The sequence below is a fragment of the Podarcis raffonei genome, chromosome 15, assembly GCF_027172205.1.
Source record: "Podarcis raffonei isolate rPodRaf1 chromosome 15, rPodRaf1.pri, whole genome shotgun sequence".
Taxonomy (NCBI): Eukaryota; Metazoa; Chordata; class Lepidosauria; order Squamata; family Lacertidae; genus Podarcis; species Podarcis raffonei.
Genome location: NC_070616.1, coordinates 3,703,663 through 3,722,394, shown reverse-complemented (window position 1 = coordinate 3,722,394; position 18,732 = coordinate 3,703,663). Strand labels below are relative to the sequence as shown.

Below are 18,732 nucleotides of genomic sequence, written 5' to 3'. Positions count from 1 at the left end.
AAGAGCCAGGCAAGCAGAGCCAAGCTATTAAAAGCCTGCCCAGCAAAAATGGCAGAAGTCTGTGTATTTAATCTATAAATGGATTTATCGCCCCGCTAAGCGATACTATAAAAACCTCAGGCACAGTTTCTGTTGGAGCCTGAAGCGCCGTAAATTTTTCGCAGAGGCAGCACTTTAGAAAGCCCGCCAACATCTGATGATTTATCAGGAGAAGGCCCCTGAAGGTGAAACTAAACGCTCCCAGAGAGGGGGAAAGGGACACAGAGAGCCCCAAAATGTTGGTGCAAACCAGTCTGAGAGATCCGCCTGCGTATTTCTCGACAAAAACAACATGAAAAGAGGGGTTTGAAGGAGGGAAAGCTTCAGAGAAACACACAGAGCCAGACAGCAACTGAATGGAACATCTCTGCTCCAAAGAAGTCTACCTTAGCTGGATCAGAGGCTGAGGAGAAACAGTAATGGCTGCCTTCTCACAAGGCAAGGAAAAATTGCGGGGCCTCTGACTTTTATTTCCCGAAACAATCCATGGATTGGAGGACCCCACTTTCTACTTCTCTCCATTTGGAGAACTGGTTCCTCTCTGCTTCCTGAAACTTAACCAACTGAGGCCATCAAGCCCACCTGGGCTGCGGATCCTGGAAGACCTGCTCCCTGTCTTGCAGGCATTTTCCACCTGGACTGGGAAGGCGGGGTCCGGACTGACTCCAGCTGCAAAAGCGGAGGCTGCTGAACACTCTTGGACTGGGATACTGTTTGAGTACTGAATTCTGGTGCTGGAGGAGACTCTTGAGAGTCCCATGGACTGCAAGAAGATCCAACCTCTCCATTCGGAAGGAAATCAGCCCTGAGTGCTCACTGGAAAGACAGATCGTGAAGCTGAGGCTCCAAGACTTTGGCCACCTCATGAGAAGAGAAGACTCCCTGGAAAAGACCCTGATGTTGGGAAAGATGGAGGGCACAAGGAGAAGGGGACGACAGAGGACGAGATGGCTGGACAGTGTTGTCGAAGCTACCTGCCTGACATGCTCTGGTCCATGGGGTCACGAAGAGTCGGACACGACTAAACAACAACAACTGTTTGGCCGTTTTTTTGTTGCTGTTACTGATTTTAATTTTGCTGTATCTTTATTTTAGATGGCGTTATGACTTACGTGGAAATGGTTTTAATTTGGATGCATACTTTTTGATGTTATGTTTGTTTGTTCGTGCCTATTTTTGTTATGTTTGTAATTACTGTATTTTTCCCTGTTGTAAGCCGCCTTTGAGCTTGGTTTTAACTATGGAAAGGCGTCATACAAATAAAATTATGTATCTATGCGTACGTAATCATTGCTCTTCCACTTCTCCTCTGGGACGGCTTGTTCAGCCATCGTCTACCTAAGACTACAACCATCCCTTTGGTGTAGGCTGGTCCCCATGTCAAACCGCATTGAGGTTTCAAGGCTACACACTATCATGGAACAACCCTCTCCTTTTCGGCTCAGAAGTAAAGTTCTGTTCCTTGGGGTTTTCTGCTAAGCAGGAGGATTTCAGCCTAAGAAGTTTCAGCACAGGTACGTTCTACCACATGTGGTGGGCATGCAAGATAACAAAAGCATTCTGGGAAATGATATATAATGAGTTGAAAAAAAATGTTTAAAATAACATTTGTGGGGGAAACCAGAGGCTTTTTTGCTAGGAATCTTAGGTGCAGAGATACCATAGGAGCAGAAACAATTATTTATGTACGCGGATACTACTGGCCCAGAGATGGAAAGAAGATAAAGTCCCAACCAGAGACGAATGGCTGGTGAAGATGATGGACTATGCCGATATTTTATTATTTATTATTATTATTATTATTTATACCCCGCCCATCTGGCTGAGTTTTCCCAGCCACTCTGGGCGGCTCCCAATCAAATGTTCAAAACAGTACAGCATTAAATATTAAAAACTTCCCTGAACAGGGATATGGCGAAAGTGACCGGGAAAATCAGAAACCAGGAAGAGAGGAACTTTAAGGGGGAAATTTGCAATGTATTTAAGAGAACACTGTAAACAACTAAAAGCTTTGGCAGGATTTGAGTAACGTAATGTACAAAAAACTAAGGTAAAAAAGGATTAGAAAAATAGAGGAAATAAGTGAAGCGGTGGGAAAAGACTGGAAATGGTAACTATGGAAGGGTGGAGGGGAGTCAAAGGATTCAGGAATCTTAAATGATGATGATGTTCAGCGTTTGAATTTAAATTTGAAGTGTAAAACTTAATAAAAAACGGTTTAGTAAAAGAAGACGAAGAAGTTTCAGCACATGGCTGGGGAATCTTGTCGACGGTGGGCGGGGCAAGGAGCAAAAGTGGGCAGGGCAAGGGATGCAAATTCCAGCTCTGAGCAGCGGCCACACTGGCACATGACGCTCTTTGCCCACCATCCGGTCAAGTGAGAGGCATTGCCAGAGTTCATGGATGGTGAAAACCAGCTAGGGTGGTGGTGCAGGGCCGGTGAGGGAGCGTGGCCTGGCAAGAGAGTCCGGGGGGTCTGAAAAGAGAAGCCTGGAGGGCCTGACGTCCCAGAAGGCCATGCATACCTAAACGGCCTCGGTCCGGTAGAGCGTCTCCACCCCCATCGTTCAGCCCAGACACTGAGATCCAGCGCCGAGGGCCTCCTGGCAGTTCCCTCATTGCGAGAAGTGAGGTTGCAGGGAACCAGACAGAGGGCCTTCTCGGTGGTGACGCCCACCCTGTGGAACACCCTCCCTTCAGATGTGAAGGAAATAAGCAGCTATCCTACCTGTAAAAGACATCTGAAGGCAGCCCTGCTCAGGGAAGTTTTAAAAAAAACACATAATTTTTATTGATTTTTTCTGTATTTCATTTGAATTCCATACACATATTCACAACTTATATTATTTGCTCAAAATGAGCTTTGACTTCTTTCCGTCTCTCTTTCTGACATCCCCATGACATTTAACATATCTATCGCAGTCTCATGATCACTTCTCTATCATCTATTAACCTTGAGAAATCACATTCTTTTTTATAAATCAGCATCATAATTCCTCATTACATAATTCCCTGTTCAGGGAAGTTTTTAATATGTAATGCTGTACTGTTTTTAACACTTGATTGGGAGCCGGCCAGAGTGGCTGGGGAAACTCAGCCAGATGGGCAGGGGAATAAATAAATTATTATTATTATTATTATTATTATTATTATTATTATTATGCAAGCAGAGCAGCAGGAGGAACTCACTTGGCGAACTTGATGCAGAACTGCGTGAAGTACTTGCGGGTGGAGGCCAGGTTGTCCCGGATGATGGGGACGTTCTGCTTGATGTGCAAGATCACCGACGTGACATAGGGGCTCTGGTCGCCCACGTGCTCCACATTCTGCCACTGCATCTGCAAGGAGACGGAAGGTTTTTACGTAGCAGCGGAACGAGACCCAGCTTCCGAGGCCTGAATGCAACACAAACCAGAGACCGACAGTGATGCTGCCCAAGATTTTGGTGCTCGTGTGATTACTGTATTTTCTGGCATATAAGGCTACTTTTTAACCCAGGAAAATCTTCTCAAAAGTCGGGCTACAGCCAGCTACAGCAGCAGCTCCTGAAGCAACTCCCCACCAAAGGATAAAACGACAGCAAATTAAATCAGGGGACACCAAGCTCTCTAGATAAAGCAGAAATACGCTTGAAAATTGGCCCCAGAAGCCCCCGGCCACTGGGAAGTGGAGTGGATTTCCGAGCCGGACTGGAGACTGGTTTTTTAAATTTTTATTTGGCGTGTGTTGGAAGAGGGGTAGTCTTATACAGCGAGTATATCCCAAACTCTATATTTTAACTGGGAAAGTTGGGGGGGTCGTCTTATACGCCCAGTTGTCTTATATGCCGGAAAATACGGTATTTTAATTCAGTCTTTCCTCCAAGGGCTTTAGAAATCTCCTATGTCATTCTCTCCTTCCAACCCCGCTTGTATGTTCACAACGGTCCTGTTAGGTAGTTTAAGGCTGCTGGGTGCAATGGTGGCAGGAGACTGAGTGGGCCAGAAGATCAAATTTGGGTTCAGCGGGGATTTATTTGACCCCTGGGCTTAAAGTCTCAACTTTTTAGCTTTCCGTTTATGCTACCAGCAGCAGCTGCCCCCCTAACACAGCTTGGTTTTTGTATACAGCTGGAGGTGGGAAACCTTTTTGAGTCTGAGGGCCGCATTCACTTCTGGACAACTTCCTGGGGTCCGTGTGCAGGCAGTGGGCGGGGCCAGAGGCAAAAGTGGGCGGAGCAACCAATGCCAATTTTTTGCCTCTGTGCAGTAGGCCAGCTTCTATGCACACTTGCTCATCCATGCGACGGTCACCTCCAGGCTTGACTACTGTAATTCGCGGGGCTGCCCTTGAAGCTGTCCCAGAAACTCCAGCGAGCGCAGAATGCTGCAGCGAGGCTCCTCACGGGGTCTCTGCCATGGGAGCATATTCACCCAGTGCTTTTCCAGCTGCACTGGCTCCCGGTGGAGTACAGGGTCAGATTTAAGGTGCTGGTTTTGACCGTTAAGTCCTTCATGGCCTAGGACCCTCGTACCTACGGGACTGCCTCTCCTGGTATGCCCCACGGAGAGCCTCAAGGTCCATAAATAGCAGCACCCTAGAGGTCCCGGGCCCTAAGGAAGTCAGATTAGCCTCAACCAGAGCTAGGGCCTTTTCAACTCTGGCTCCGGCCTGGTGGAACGCTCTGCCTCATGAGACCAGGGCCCTGTGGGATCTGATTTCTTTCCGCAGGGCCTGTACGACAGAGTTGTTCCACCTGGCCTTTAGCTTGGAGCCAGTTTGATTCCCTCCCTCTCTTTCTTTTCTCTTTTCCTTTCTCCTCCTGCGATGAGGCTACATTTTAATATTTCAATATTTTAACGTTGTATTTTAAACTTGTTTTTAAGTTGTATTCATTCAACTTATTTTTAGTATTGCTTGTTAGCCGCCCTGAGCCCGGCCTTGGCTGGGGAGGGCGGGGTATAAATAAAAATTATTATTATTATTATTATTATTATTATTATTATTATTACTCTTCTGCCTCCATCCAGGGAAGCAAAGAGGCATCAAGACCAAGGGCACATTTCCAGCCAGACCAAAACACACTTTTTATTTATACCCCGCCCTTCCCGGTTCAGAAAACCGAGCTCAGGGCGACTAACAACAAATTTAAAACACTTAATTGATGCTACAAAAAACAGCATAAAATACGGTATAAAACATGAACAGCACTCTGATAGTTTGGTAAGTTTCTCGGGGTTGGAATACACGTCCTCCGGAATCCCTTCCAACTTTAGTTTTTAAAAGCTTGAGACTCCTACCTTGCTCATGGCCGTGAGAGCTGGGTCACAGGCAGCGTCCAAGTCCTGCACCAGAAGCTGGATGCTGTTAGAAATCACTCTGTAAAGGGAACAAGGCGGTTTCATTTTACGTTTATTGCTGTGGGAGCCAACACAAAGAAGGCCCCGCTAGCTGTGATGCCCTAGAACAGGGGTGTCAAACTCAAATTCATCGGGGGCCACATCAGCAGTTTGGTCACCCTCAAAGGGCCGGTTGTATCTGCATGCGCTCAATATAAAAACAAGTGGAGGTTTCCTGAATGCATGTAAAGTGGAGGTTTCCTGTGTAGAACGGCCGGCGCCGCTAGAGGGCAGACGTTCTCTGGCTTGTAGGGTGCCGCGCATGCGCTGAAGAGGCGGCTTTCTTGTGTAAAAAAAAAAAAGCGAGAATAAAAGGTGAAGGCTGGCGGCCGGCGGCGGCTACACGGGCCACATGACGAGGTCTGGCGGGCCGCATTCAGCCCGCGGGCCTTGTGTTTGACACCCGTGCCCTAGAAGGTTGTTGTTACTCACTCATCTGACAGCTTTCTGAATTTCCTTTTTTTAATTATACAGAGACACTTAGAAAACAATAAAAGCGAGATGAAACGACTGAGGCAAAGGCCAGCTGCGTGAGCTCAGGGTCAAGGGGGAGATCACTGAATTTCTCTGCTTGCACACTCTGTTCTAGAGACGCAACCTGAGGCTGGAAAAGGGAGGGATTCAGGATTGCCTCCCGGCAAAATCTTCTTTAAAATTCCCTGCCTGCAGAAAACTAGCAAGTTCAGGGGAAAGCGCCCTGACACCCTACTTTTCTACATTTAGGCCCCACTTGCCCTGTACTTTTAAAGCAGTTTTATACCTTTAAAGCCCTAAACGGCCTCGGCCCAGTATACCTGAAGGAGCGTCTCCACCCCCATCATTCTGCCCGGATGCTGAGGTCCAGCACCCAGGGCCTTCTGGCAGTTCCCTCACTGCGAGAAGCCAAGTTACAGGGAACCAGGCAGAGGGTCTTCTCGGTAGTGGCCCCTGCCCTGTGGAATTCCCTCCCACCAGATGTCAAAGAGAACAACAACTACCAGACTTTTAGAAGACATCTGAAGGCAGCCCTGGTTAGGGAAGCTTTTAATGTTTGATGTATTACAGTATTTTAATATTTTTTTTTGGAAGCCACCCAGAGTGGCTGGGGAAGCCCAGCCAGGTGGGCGGGGTATAAATAAATAAATAAATAAATAAATAAACCACTTTAAACAGTCATGGCTTCTTCCTCCAAGGAATTCTGGGAGTTGTAGTTTGTGGTGGGTAGTAAGAGCTATTGGGACACCCCCATTCCCCTCCCAGAGCCACAATCCCCAGAGTTCCCTGGGCAGACGGACTGACGGTTAAGCCACTCTGGGAATTGCAGCTCTTTTATGAATTGCAAGTGCTTTTGTGCAAATGTGTTTTGAGCAGAATGCATTTTTCACTTCCTCATTACTTCTACATGACTTCCAGATGTTCTAAATGTTTTAAACTGTTTTATACCGTTTTAAATATGTTTTTCATTTTAAATGGCATTATTTTAACTTTTTGGCCCTGGGCTCCCTTCGGTAGGAAAGGAGGACCAGAATTTTACTTCAGAGGGCTCGAGATGGGATGCACAGATCTCCTCCCTGTTTTATCCCTCACGACAAGCCCTGCCAGGTAGTTTGGGCTGAGAGGCAGTGACTGGCCCAGTGTTCATTGGCAAACTTCATGCCCAGGTGCGGATCCAAGCCCCCATCTCCCAGTCTGGCACTCTTATTTACCACACCAGCCTTTCCCACCTCCAGATGTCATTGGACTACAACTCCCATTATCCTTAGCCAGTAAGGCTAGTGACGATGGGACTTGTAGTCCAACAAAATCTAGGTTGGGGAAAGCTGCACTGCGCCAAACAATTTGCAATCACACCAGAGAGAAAGCCTTTCTATGTAATGAGAGGCTAAGAAGTTCAACAGCGAAACACGGGGGTAAACGAATGTTAACACAATTTGAATTGTGCTGAACAGCTCTATTAGAGAAACAAGCTCGGCGCTCCACTCAGCTGCCAAATTTGGGAGACACAAATTACGCCTTCCCAGGCGTAATCTACTCTTAGTAAATTAAAGCTGCCAATCTTCCCTCAGGAACGGCCAAAATAACTTCCTGACAGAGCCGTCAACGCTGAAGCCGCCCGTCACAAGAACTCGCCCAGGCACCTCCTCATAACATTTCCACTCATGCCGGGAAATTAAAAAAAAGGCGCGACAAAACTCCCGGCCTGTCAGGGCTCACACACACAGCTGTTAACGGCGCATAAAAACAGTCACCCGTTAATAGAAATATCAGCTCTCGTCTACTTCAATTTTCTTTGAGCATGAGGGAAACGTCACCTCAGCTGACAGGCCTGTCAGGAAAAAAAGGCCTGGAAAACACAGGCACCGCGGGGAGCTGTGGCTGCCAATATGGCTGCCAAGGTGGCCGCAGTGGCGGGGAGGGAGAGGGGCTCGCAGGCCCCACAGTGGTCCTTGGAGGAGCTGAGCAGATGCTTAAAAAAACGGGAACCTGCAAAAATGGGAAAGCCAACTTAAAAAGTGCTTTTAACCTTTAAATGCAGGCATAGGCAAACTCGGCCCTCCAGATGTTTTGGGACTACAAATCCCATCATCCCTAGCTAACAGGACCAGTGGTCAGGGATGATGGGAGTTGTAGTCCCAAAACAGCTGGAGGGCCGAGTTTGCCTTTGCCGGTTTAAAAGGCCTTGTTGCGGGGGTGGTTTGCAGCCTGGGGGGGCCGCGTTCCCATCTGAGCAACCTTCTGGGGGCCACACTTCGGCGGTGGGCGGAGCCAATGGCAAAAGTAGGCAGGGCAGTGGGTGGAAATCTTAACGTTTGGACGGTAGACTAGCTTCTGCACATGTACACCTCTCTTTCTCCTCCATCCAGACAAGCAAATGTCTTTGGCAATCTGAGTTTTTGGGCTATGACTCTCCAGCAGTCCCAGCCAGCCCAGGACCCCAGATCCGCACATTGGGGATCCATACGTACATGCTAAAGGTAGAGGCATACGTACATGCTAAAGGTATCCATCTCCCCCATCAGATTGATCCGCTCCACCAGACTGGCGTCGACTTTCTCTTTGAGCTTCTCTTCGAGCTGTTGAAGAAGTTTGGGGTGTGAGACAGGGAGAGAGGCTTTCTCCGTGAAAGTCTGGCTAATCCCAAAACGTCAAGTCTAACCACCCGCTTAAACATCCCTACTGCTCTCTGCCTTAAGTATAAAATTAAAAACAGCCCGTGTGAGGCACCCAGGGACAGATATGTGCACCCCACACCCCTAAGAACTGGGGACCCCCATTTCCACATTTCTAGAATTCTGTCAGAAACAGCAGGGTGTTTTCAGATGTGCTATGCCAGGGGTCAGCAAACTTTATCAGCAGGGGGCCGGTCCACTGCCCTTCAGACCTCATGGGGGGCCAGACTATATTTTGAAGGGGGGGAATGAACGAATTCCTATTCCCCACAAATAACCCAGAGATGCATTTTAAACAAAAGTACATGTTCTGCTCATGTAAAAACACCAGGCAGGCCCCACAAATAACCCAGAGATACATTTTGGTAGAACAACAACTACCAGACTTTTAGAAGACATCTGAAGGCAGCCCTGTTTAGGGAAGCTTTTAATGTTTGATGTATTACAGTATTTTAATATTTTTTGGGAAGCCGCCCAGAGTGGCTGGGGAAGCCCAGCCAGATGGGCAGAGTATAAATAATAAATTATTGTTATTATTATTATTTTAAATAAAAGGACACATTCTACTCGTGTAAAAACACGTTGATTCCCGGACCATCCAGGGGCCAGATTTAGAAGGCAATTGGGCCGGATCCAACCCCCCTGGGCTTTAGTTTGCCTACCCATGTGCTATGCTTCCTCGAGAGCAAGTGGGAGGAGACAACCTGCGCGTTGCAGCCACAGTCATTGTTGAAATCCATCTCCCAACAATTCCCACAAGCCTCTGTGCCCTAAGCTCATAAGGACTAGTAACTTGGGTTTCGTTTTAAGGTAGGACCGGGCAACCATGTTATTTTTGGCTGAAGATCGCATCCCTGCAGGATTCCCCGGCGCTCCCTGGCCCCCCAGCCGCCCGCAGGCTTTACCTGTTGGGTGGTCGCCAAGCAGTACTCGGCTGTGCTGAGGATGCTGCAGATCAGGCAGAGCTCTTCCAAGGTGAACTTGGCCACCTCCGAACCCTCTTTCTCCTTCAGCAGGCTGCTGATAGTCAGCCCCCCACTGCTGCTGGTCGTCCTGCAAGGGGGGAAACAACACAGCAATTAAACACAGAGGGGGGTTTGACAGCCCAAAAAGCAGCCAGCTGTGAATGCCTGTTTTGTTTTAAATTATTTTAAATGCATTGCTTTAAATGCATCGGCTGTTTCTGGTGGGTTTTTAACTTCTTCTGTTGTTTTTCTTGCATAGGTTGTGTAGGAGGCGATTAGTAAAATTAAAATACCGTATTTTTCTGTGTATAAGACGCCCCCATGTATAAGACGATCCTTATTTTTTTTAACTATTTTTTAAAAATAATTATGAATTATGGTGCTAGAAGAGACTCTTGAGAGTCCCTTGGACTGCAAGAAGATCAAACCTCTCCCTTCTGAAGGAAATCAGCCCTGAGTGCTCACTGGAAGGACAGATCCTGAAGCTGAGGCTCCAAGACTTTGGCCACCTCATGAGAACAGAAGACTCCCTGGAAAAGACCCTGATGTTGGGAAAGATGGAGGGCACAAGGAGAAGGGGACGACAGAGGACGAGATGGTGGGACAGTGTTCTCGAAGCTACCAGCATGAGATTGACCAAACTGCGGGAGGCAGTGGAAGACAGGAGTGCCTGGCGTGCTCTGGTCCAGGTGGTCACGAAGAGTCGGACACAACTAACAACAACAACAAAAAATTTAACCCCAAATTAAGAAATTGTTTAGCTTTTTGGAATGGGGGATGTCACTTCCGCCAATCGCTCACCCGCCTGCCTGCCACTGCCAATCGCTTGCCACAGCCACTGCCGATCGCACACCTCGCTGCAGCCGCCAATTGCCTGCCCAAATGCCGCAGCCACAGCCAATCGCCAGCAGGCCTTGCTGCAGCCACCAATCACCCGCCCAATTGCCGCTGCCAATCTCCTGCTTGCTGCTGCCATTAATCGCACGTCCCCCCCTCTGAATTCACTATCCGTGTATAAGACAACACCCAATTTTTGCCTAATTTTTTTTCAGCAAAAAGCATCGTCTTATACACAGCAAAATACGGTATATACAATACTGCATTGTCCTGAATTCCCTGGGATAATTCACACTGGTAATCAAGGGGACCAAACCATTGTCTTTCTCAGTCTCCTTACCATGAAGTCTCTTTTTCTGCAGAACAAGAATAATTATATTCAAGGGTGCAACAGGCTACATTCCACATTCTTTTGTGGACGATCTTTGGGGAAAGGGGTGGGCACATCCGACTGGTGGGCGGGGCCAGAGGCAAAAGGGGCGGGTCCACAGGGTCACCTCTGATCTTTTCGCCAACAGCCCAGCCACACAAGAGCCAGTGGTTTCTACACCAATACACACGCACAATCTACACGCACACACATCTCTCTCCATACAGACATTTTCACAGTTAGACACCTTCCAGCCAGGCATAAGCACTGGGTGAGAGTGAGGGGTAGGGCCGGTGAGGGGCGTCACCTAGGGAGAGGGCGGAGAGTTGGGCAGAGTTGCTTGGAGGACCACATTTGGCCCACAGGCCAGAGGTTCCCAACCCCTGCTCTGCAGTACTCCGTACTTGAGCGTAGCTCAGTGATCGAGTGCACCTGCTTTGCATGCAGAGGGTCCCAGGTTCAAGTCCTGGCATCTCCAGGCAAGGATGGGACACGGCCTCCTGTCTGCTACCCTGGAGAGCTGCTGCCAGCCCGTGTAGGCAAAGCTCAGTGTAAGGCTGTTTCTCATGGGTTGCTTCCAGCGACAGTCTAGACCAGCCTTTCTCAAGCTGTGGGTCCCCAGATGTTGTTGGACTACAACTCCCATCACCCCTAGCTAGCAAGGCCAGAGCTCAGGGATGATGGGAGTTGTAGTCCAACAACGTCTGGGGACCCACAGGTTGAGAACCGCTGGTCTAGGCCCACTGAAAAGCCACGACTAAAGAAGATCCATTAATCTCAGTGGATCTCCCCCAAGCAGAATTTAGTTGGCTACAACCCTCTGTATTCTTGAGGACTAGTGTATTGACTTTGCTTCGCTTTAAATGCAGACATCGCTCTCCCCTCGACGTTGGTTTTATTGCGCTGTTACTGATAGTTTAACTTCTTGCTATGGGGGGGGGGTTCCTCTAAAGCGCTAACATTTTTTTAAAAAATGTCATCTGACAGTGCTAAAACCTCACTTGGGCAGATTTCCCGAGAGGATCTTCCAGGCGTATTCCCGGAGGTATTTCTGGAAGATGGTGGAGAGGGCAATCATGGGCTCCCCGGTGCTCAGCTGGGAACATTGCACCATGCATTTCTTGTAGTACACAAAGAGGTCAGCGCAGCTGGGCAGGACAGCCCCGCCCTCGTCCACGTTCGGCTTGGGGGGCCCTTGGGCTTTGAAATCCCCCACGAAGCGGTCAATCAGCTCGCTGAGGTTTCTGGAGGCAGAAGAGAAGAAAAGACAAACATGCAGGTAGTCAGGCAAAAGGATTTAGACCGGTTTTTGGTTGCCTCATTCATTCTTGATCTGCTCATTGAGGCATAGATCTACCAGAGTGCATCGAAGCTACGTGCTCCCAAGCCTACTGTCCCAGCCACAAGGACTAGAAACTTGACTTTTAAAGCAAAAACCGAGATTCTCAGGGCTGTGCAAATCTGTGGCCCTTCTGTTGTCCTGAAGGTCTGGACAAAGGGGTCTGTTCCCAAATGAGAAATTGCAGAAATTAAAAAGGGAGTTGCTCACTGCCCCGTACCAATGCTAACGTAAAAAGGATGTTCCCAATGGATCAGGCCCAAAAGTTTGGCTGAGGGTGGGAAAAGAGCATCTATACATTCTTATTTCTTGTCTTTTTCCTTCCTTCCAAAAACTTCCTTTACTCACTTGTCCTGGGATTCAATGTAGACGTAGAGATGAGGCTCAAAGCACTTGGAGACGATGCCATGAAAAGGATTGTCTGGAACTTTCGGCTTTTTGGGCTGGAAAACAAAGTTGGAAGGAACTTTTTTAGAGAGGGAAATTTTGATTGTCGTTATTTTTTAGTTACTCAATTCAGACTCTTCAACCCTCAGGAAAATGTCTCCTTCTCCATTTGCAATGCTCCCCTCCACCAGGTCAGTATCCCCACATAAACATAAAACAGCAAATGGAAGAGGAAAATCCCCTACATGTTAGTTGGAGGGGTTGCAATAAACTTGGCATAGAGAAAGCGGATGGGGAAATATTTTTCTCGGAACCTTTGTGAACTCTTAAACCATGAAGACCAGAAGCTTACTGTGTTTTTAGGAGAAGGGCTGCAAGCTCAGAGGCAAGAGAAGAGGTATGCGAACTAAGGACCAGGGGCCGGATCCGGCCCAATCGCCTTCTAAATCCGGCCCATGGATGGTCCGGGAATCAGCATGTTTTTACATGAGTAGAATGTGTCCTTTTATTTAAACTGAATCTCTGGGTTATCTGTGGGGCCTGCCTGGTGTTTTTATATGAACAGAATGTGTCCTTTTATTTAAAATGCATCTCTGGGTTATCTGTGGGGCATAGGAATTCGTTCATTCCCCCCCCCCAAAAAAAAACAACAGTCTGGCCCCCCCACAAGGTCTGAGGGACAGTGGACCGGCTCCCTGCTGAAAAGGTTTGCTGACCCCTGGGCAAGAGTTTCTGCTCTACATGGAGAAGGTCTCAGGTTCCACCCCAAAAGGCATCTCCAGGTGGGCCTGGATAGCTACTGCCAGCCAGAGTAGACAACACTGCACTAGATGCATTGCAGGGGGCTGGACTAGATGGCCCTTGGGTTCCCTTCTGGCGTTCTATGGCCCAAAACTCTGACACAACACAAAGCACCTTCCTGTGTTTCTGACTGTAGCCCAATGCAAAATCTCACACAGGGGAGCTTGGGGACCTGCAGGTCAGAAAGGAGTTGGCGGGACCAAACCTTCCTCCATCTGAGAACCTCCATTTTTATTTTTTTTAAAGGAGGGAATTAAGTGCCCAGCCGTTCTGGGCAGGAAGAAGGGCTTGAAAACACATGGGCGGCACCCACAAAAGCCTCGAGAGGCTAAGAGACTTACCCTGTCAATGTCGGCCTTTTCTAACGTGGCTTCGTCCGACTCCAGGACGGTTTCGTCTTCCAGGAAGGGGTTGGTGTTGGGAGGCGGAGGCTCAGCCTTCTTCTGCGATGAGGTAGGGAAGGGCGACACGACAAAGCAGAAGGAAATTAGGCAGGGAGAAAGCAGACAGGGGAGAGCTGTTCCTGCTTCGCTTGTAACATTCAGAACCTTTCAAACGGCCTCGGCCCAGTATACCTGAAGGAGTGTCTCCACTCCCATCATTCAGCCCAGACACTGAGGTCCAGCGCCGAGGGCCTTCTGGCAGTTCCCTCCCTGTGAGAAGTGAGGCTACAGGGAACCAGGCAGAGGGCCTTCTCAGTGGTGGCACCTTCCCTGTGGAACGCCCTGCCATCAGATGTCAAGGAAATAAACAACTACCTGACTTTTAGAAGACATCTGAAGGCAGCCCTGTTTAGGGAAGTTTTTAATGTTTGATCATGTTTTTAATATTCTGTTGGTAGCTGCCCAGAGTGGCTGGGGAGACCCGACTCACCGGCACTGTGTCAGAGAGGGTGCAACCCGAGAAGCGTTTCGCCAGCAGCCCTTCAAAGTTTGTGGTCCTCTGAATGGCAAAGAGAAGGAGCTTCACCTCGATCTCCTTCGCCCGCGTCCGCATGATCTTTGCAAGCTCCGTCCTGCGGCAGGGGGAGAGAAGCTTAGGCAGGTCCTTAACTCGCACCTGCCCTGATGTAGGAAGCTGCCTTATAGAAAGTCAGACATTTGGATCCATCTAGCTCAGTGCTGCCTACACTGAACGGCAGCAGCTCTCCAGGGTTTCAGGCGGGGGGGGGGGGACATTCCCAAGAGACACTCCAGACCAAATCTGCTTGGCCTGCAGGTTTGTTTACATTTTTCTCGAGTAGCTAACCATTTTAACGATGACTCTGTGTGCTGTTTTTAACTGCTGGTTCTTATACTGCTGTTGTTGGGATCTGTCTGTCTTGGGAGACAGTGGATCACACCTCTGGGGGCGAAGTCAAACCTCTGCATTAGTAGCAACAAAGTGGCCTCTCTAGGATGCAAGTCTGGGCAGTGTGTCTGGGGGTGCTGGGCTGCACAGACGACAAGACCCCCCTCTCAGCCTCACTGAGGTGGTCCAAAGGAAAGCAGAGTGAGACGTTGGGTGCCAGCTTGGCTGCAGGGGTTGCTGGAAAGAGGAGTACAAGGCACCATCCAATCGTCTTAGGGACCCCACTCCAGATTTGTGGAGGGTTTACTTCACAGCCTTTTCCAAAGATATCCCACAAGGCAGTACAGTCGTACCTCTGGTTGCGAACGGGATCCGTTCCGGAGCCCTTTTCGCAACCTGAGCAGAACGCAACCCGCGTCTGCGTGCCTCGCGATTCACCGCTTCTGTGCATGCGTGTGACGTCATTTTGAGCGTCTGCGCATGTGCGAGAGGCAAAACCTGGAAGTAACCCTTTCTGGTACTTCTGGGTCGCTGTAGGACGCAACCTGAAAAGATTTAACCCGAAGCGTCTTTAACCCGAGGTATGACTGTAGAGGTTTAGGATCAGAGTTTTCCTTCTCCTAGATGGGCTCCCTTCCCAGGTGGATGAGCCCCACCTGCCCCCACACTTCCCTCCACAACACATGCAGAACCCGCCTTCTTGGCCATCAGCCCCACTATTGGTCTCATCCACTCAGTCTGTAAGAGCCTGTCTTCGCAGGCAGGGGAAGTCCCTAACTCACTGAGGCTTTGAGATCCATCAGCTCCCCTCACCTGGCTGAGCCAGCCAGTCGAAAACATTTCCCCCGGTGTGCCCGCTGTCACTTCTAGCAGCCACAGGTAGGAGCTGAGTGCAGGCTGGGGACCAAAGGGTGTCCAATGACCCCAGAAGGAGCAGGATGTGTCCCCCACCAGAGGTGCTACCCCTCCCCTAACACACCATACATTTTCTCAAGCAGCCGGCCATTTTAATGATTACTCTGCGCTGCTTTTAACTGTGGGTTCTTATGCTGCTATCCACCACCCTGACCTTATACACCAGGCGGTGGCATATAAAATCCTTCCGCGAAGAAATAAAGCAGAGCGCCCTGGGCCCCGCTACCTGGTAATGTGGCAGAAGTCGACCGCAATCCTCTCGGTCATGCACCATTCCGCAGGGAACATGCGGACGTACTTCTCCTCGTAATCCACCAGCTGGCGTTTGATCCAAGCGTAACGCCGGTCGATTTTATCCAGCCAGGCGACCTGGAGGGCGAGAGGGAGGGAGGCACTATGAGAACAGCTGTAGACAGAGGTTGTTAACTGATTGATTGATTGATTGATGTTGGTTGGTTTCTATGCTGCTCAGTTGCCAGAGTGCCTTCTAAGAAGCTTACAAGCACAAAGGAAGTTCCTGGCATACATTTCCCAAGGCCAAAAAAAAAAATGTGGAGGATATCTGAACAGCCCACGAAAAGCTAAGAGGGGAACATCCTGGCTTACATCTTGGTTTTCCTGGAAGAGCACAAGGTACTCTGAGAGGTGCTGCTTGATGAATTTCTTGATGATCTCCTGCTTGATTCTGGGGTCCAAGACGTTTGCGACCAGGCAGGCATCCCGCAGGACATTGCTGGGACCTCCAGCCCTCTGTCAGGGAGGTGGGGAGGAGAAAGGCAAAGAATTCAGAACATTTTATCCCTTTGCACCCAGATTTTTTTCCCCCTTGGGGAGGGGAAGCAAGACGAGAAGGCATCTTGTATAGCAGCATCATTTGTTTTACAAGTTCATCGTATGACACATATCCACTGGGGGTGCCTGGAGTTCATAGGGTTTTCGCTTCCAGTGGCGCCAGTGACCATACTTTGGGGATATATTAAAGGCAAGTAGAGCTGGGAGATATCTGGTTTTCAACACTGTGATATATCACCAGCTAAACATCGCGATATATCGATATATCATAATACAGTGGTACCTCTAGTTGCGGACACGATCCATTCCGGGGTGCTGTTTGCACCCCGAAAACTCCGCAACTAGAGCAGCACTTCTGTACAAGCGCGGAGCACGATAGAGCACTTCTGCGCATGTGCAAAGTGCGCAGAACGCTTCTGTGCACGCACAGCGAAAAGACACAACATGAACCTAACGCAACACAAGGTATGACTGTATCTGTGAAAAGGACGGAACTACGCAGAGGTGAACAGGACAAGTCCTGGCAACTGCTAGTACTTAATGATGATATTATCAATCCCCTCGTGGTCCCTTTCAGCAGCAGGCAAGCCAAAATGCGTCCAAATGAGACTTGGGGTTTTGGGCTCGGCTACCAAATGGTGGTATTCAGGACACCCCAGAGTATGGCAATGAGTCATAGTGAATATAAAACATCTGGGATGATGCAGATGAGGCAGCGATGGGCAGTTATAGAAGTGAAAAAGAAGAGGGAGCAGAGAGAATAACCACCGATAGGGGAGACACAGCAGAGAGTATGAGATGCTTCCCTCTTCTCCAGCCCCAGCTCCTTTTCTCTTTCAATCTGGGACATTGGCTGGTCAAACAGAAAAAGCAGCCATGGGGAAGTGTTGCAAGGTGAAGGGTGAAGCACCTCCCCTCCCCGCTTCCATTTCTCCCCTACAAATGATTCTCATGCCAGCTGCATGAAAACTGGGCTACAAACACTATTATTTTGTTGTTGAGAAATAGGGGAAGCTCATTTGCACTTCTGCAAACAAGGGAGAGACCGGGATTTATTTTTATTTCATTACCTTTGTGCCTTGAGAGGGAAACGCTTCCTCGAAATCTGCCAGGATCTGTTGCCCCAGCTCGTTCTGGGCAGCCTTCACCCTGCCCAGGAACCAACGAGGAAATTGGGTTAGGGCTCAGGTCGCCAAACGCAGGCTTCTGCAGGAAGTTTTTGTTCCTAGCAAAACTAGTTGGAGAATTAAACGCCTGCCAAGCCAAACGAGGCGGTGGCTTCTAGTGTACCGGAAACAACTCAAGAAGCAAGAGTGACAGCCCTTTAACCAGAATATTCCTTAAAGGGAGAAAACGAAGATTTAAGAACTGAGTTGAAGGAACCCCGGAGTGTAAGGGACTGTTTTGACAGTCCTGTCTGCTAACAGGGTCACTTTGTATGGTTTCCTGACTTTATTAAAAACACAAATCCCATGAAAGCATGTCAGGATAAATTTATGTTAACATCTTCCATGGACGGAGAGCAGTCGCTTTATTAAAAGTGAAAAACAAGGCAGGAATGCCCTCCCTGTCTCTGCAGACCAAAGAGGTGCAGCTGAATTTCTGAGCAGGAACTCAGTTAACATTCGCTCCTCTGTTAACACAGGGAGACTCTGAACGGCTGCTATGTTCCTGGGCTCCCCTCTTCCAGCTCTCGGGAGATCACCGCCTTCATCTCACCTCTCAGAAAGCTGCCGAATCTGCGGGATCCCCATGTACTTGTTGAAATGCTCCAGCACGTTCACGACCCCTTGCAGGAGGTTGGCCACTTCCCCGTACTGCCGCCTCCTCGTCATTGCCCTAGAGATGGGAGTGGGGGGGGAGAGAGGAGAAAGGGGGGGTTTAATTAGAAGAGAGAAGTCGGGGATTAAATCAAACCCTGGAAGCTGCCTTATACCCAGTCAGACCAAGGAGCTTACTCAGGGTGGGGTCCTGCAACCAAATCTGGCCCCCAAGGCCTCTGCCTGGGGGCCCCGAGGTCCTCCCTGTCTCCAGGCGAAATCGATCCTTATTGCTCCGCCCACTGTTGCCCCTGGCCCCGCCCACCGCTGAGTTTTGCTTGCCTTCAATGCAGCCCACTGTAAGCTTCCTCTGACTTGCAACCCCTAAGGACTAGAAGCTTACTCTTTTTTAAAAAATAGTTGGGTTTGCACAAAAGCTAATCCCGTACCCAATTCCATGCCGCAGTTTCCCCCTCCCCCAGCCTCCTCTGCGCGCCCACATTATCATGGCACCCCCCCCCCAGGGCGCACTGCTTACTCCAGGGAGTCGACTCCGCCAGCTAGCATGTGGAGGTGGTTCAGGGTCGTGATGGAGGTGGTCAGGTGGCGCTTGGCGTGGTCCAGCTGCTTGATATCGCGGGTGATTTCCTTCACCTGTCGCAGGTGAATAATAATAATAATAATAATAATAATTTTTATTTATACCCCAC

General features: G+C 49.2%; 1 protein-coding gene across 1 annotated transcript in view; it reads right to left on the bottom strand.

Moving 5' to 3' along the window:
- VPS53 (VPS53 subunit of GARP complex) overlaps window positions 1–18,732 on the bottom strand; it is a 46,202-nt gene that overhangs the window by 7,616 nt on the left and 19,854 nt on the right. The window contains exons 6-18 of the mRNA XM_053367853.1: window positions 18,561–18,676; window positions 17,982–18,101; window positions 17,333–17,411; window positions 16,077–16,220; window positions 15,697–15,839; window positions 14,139–14,280; window positions 13,607–13,708; window positions 12,426–12,520; window positions 11,740–11,982; window positions 9,472–9,619; window positions 8,388–8,470; window positions 5,319–5,397; window positions 3,229–3,377 (exon numbers count right to left, since the gene is read on the bottom strand). Of these exons, the coding sequence (XP_053223828.1) occupies window positions 3,229–3,377; window positions 5,319–5,397; window positions 8,388–8,470; window positions 9,472–9,619; window positions 11,740–11,982; window positions 12,426–12,520; window positions 13,607–13,708; window positions 14,139–14,280; window positions 15,697–15,839; window positions 16,077–16,220; window positions 17,333–17,411; window positions 17,982–18,101; window positions 18,561–18,676 (1,643 nt within the window). The remainder of the gene's footprint in view (window positions 1–3,228; window positions 3,378–5,318; window positions 5,398–8,387; window positions 8,471–9,471; window positions 9,620–11,739; window positions 11,983–12,425; window positions 12,521–13,606; window positions 13,709–14,138; window positions 14,281–15,696; window positions 15,840–16,076; window positions 16,221–17,332; window positions 17,412–17,981; window positions 18,102–18,560; window positions 18,677–18,732) is intronic.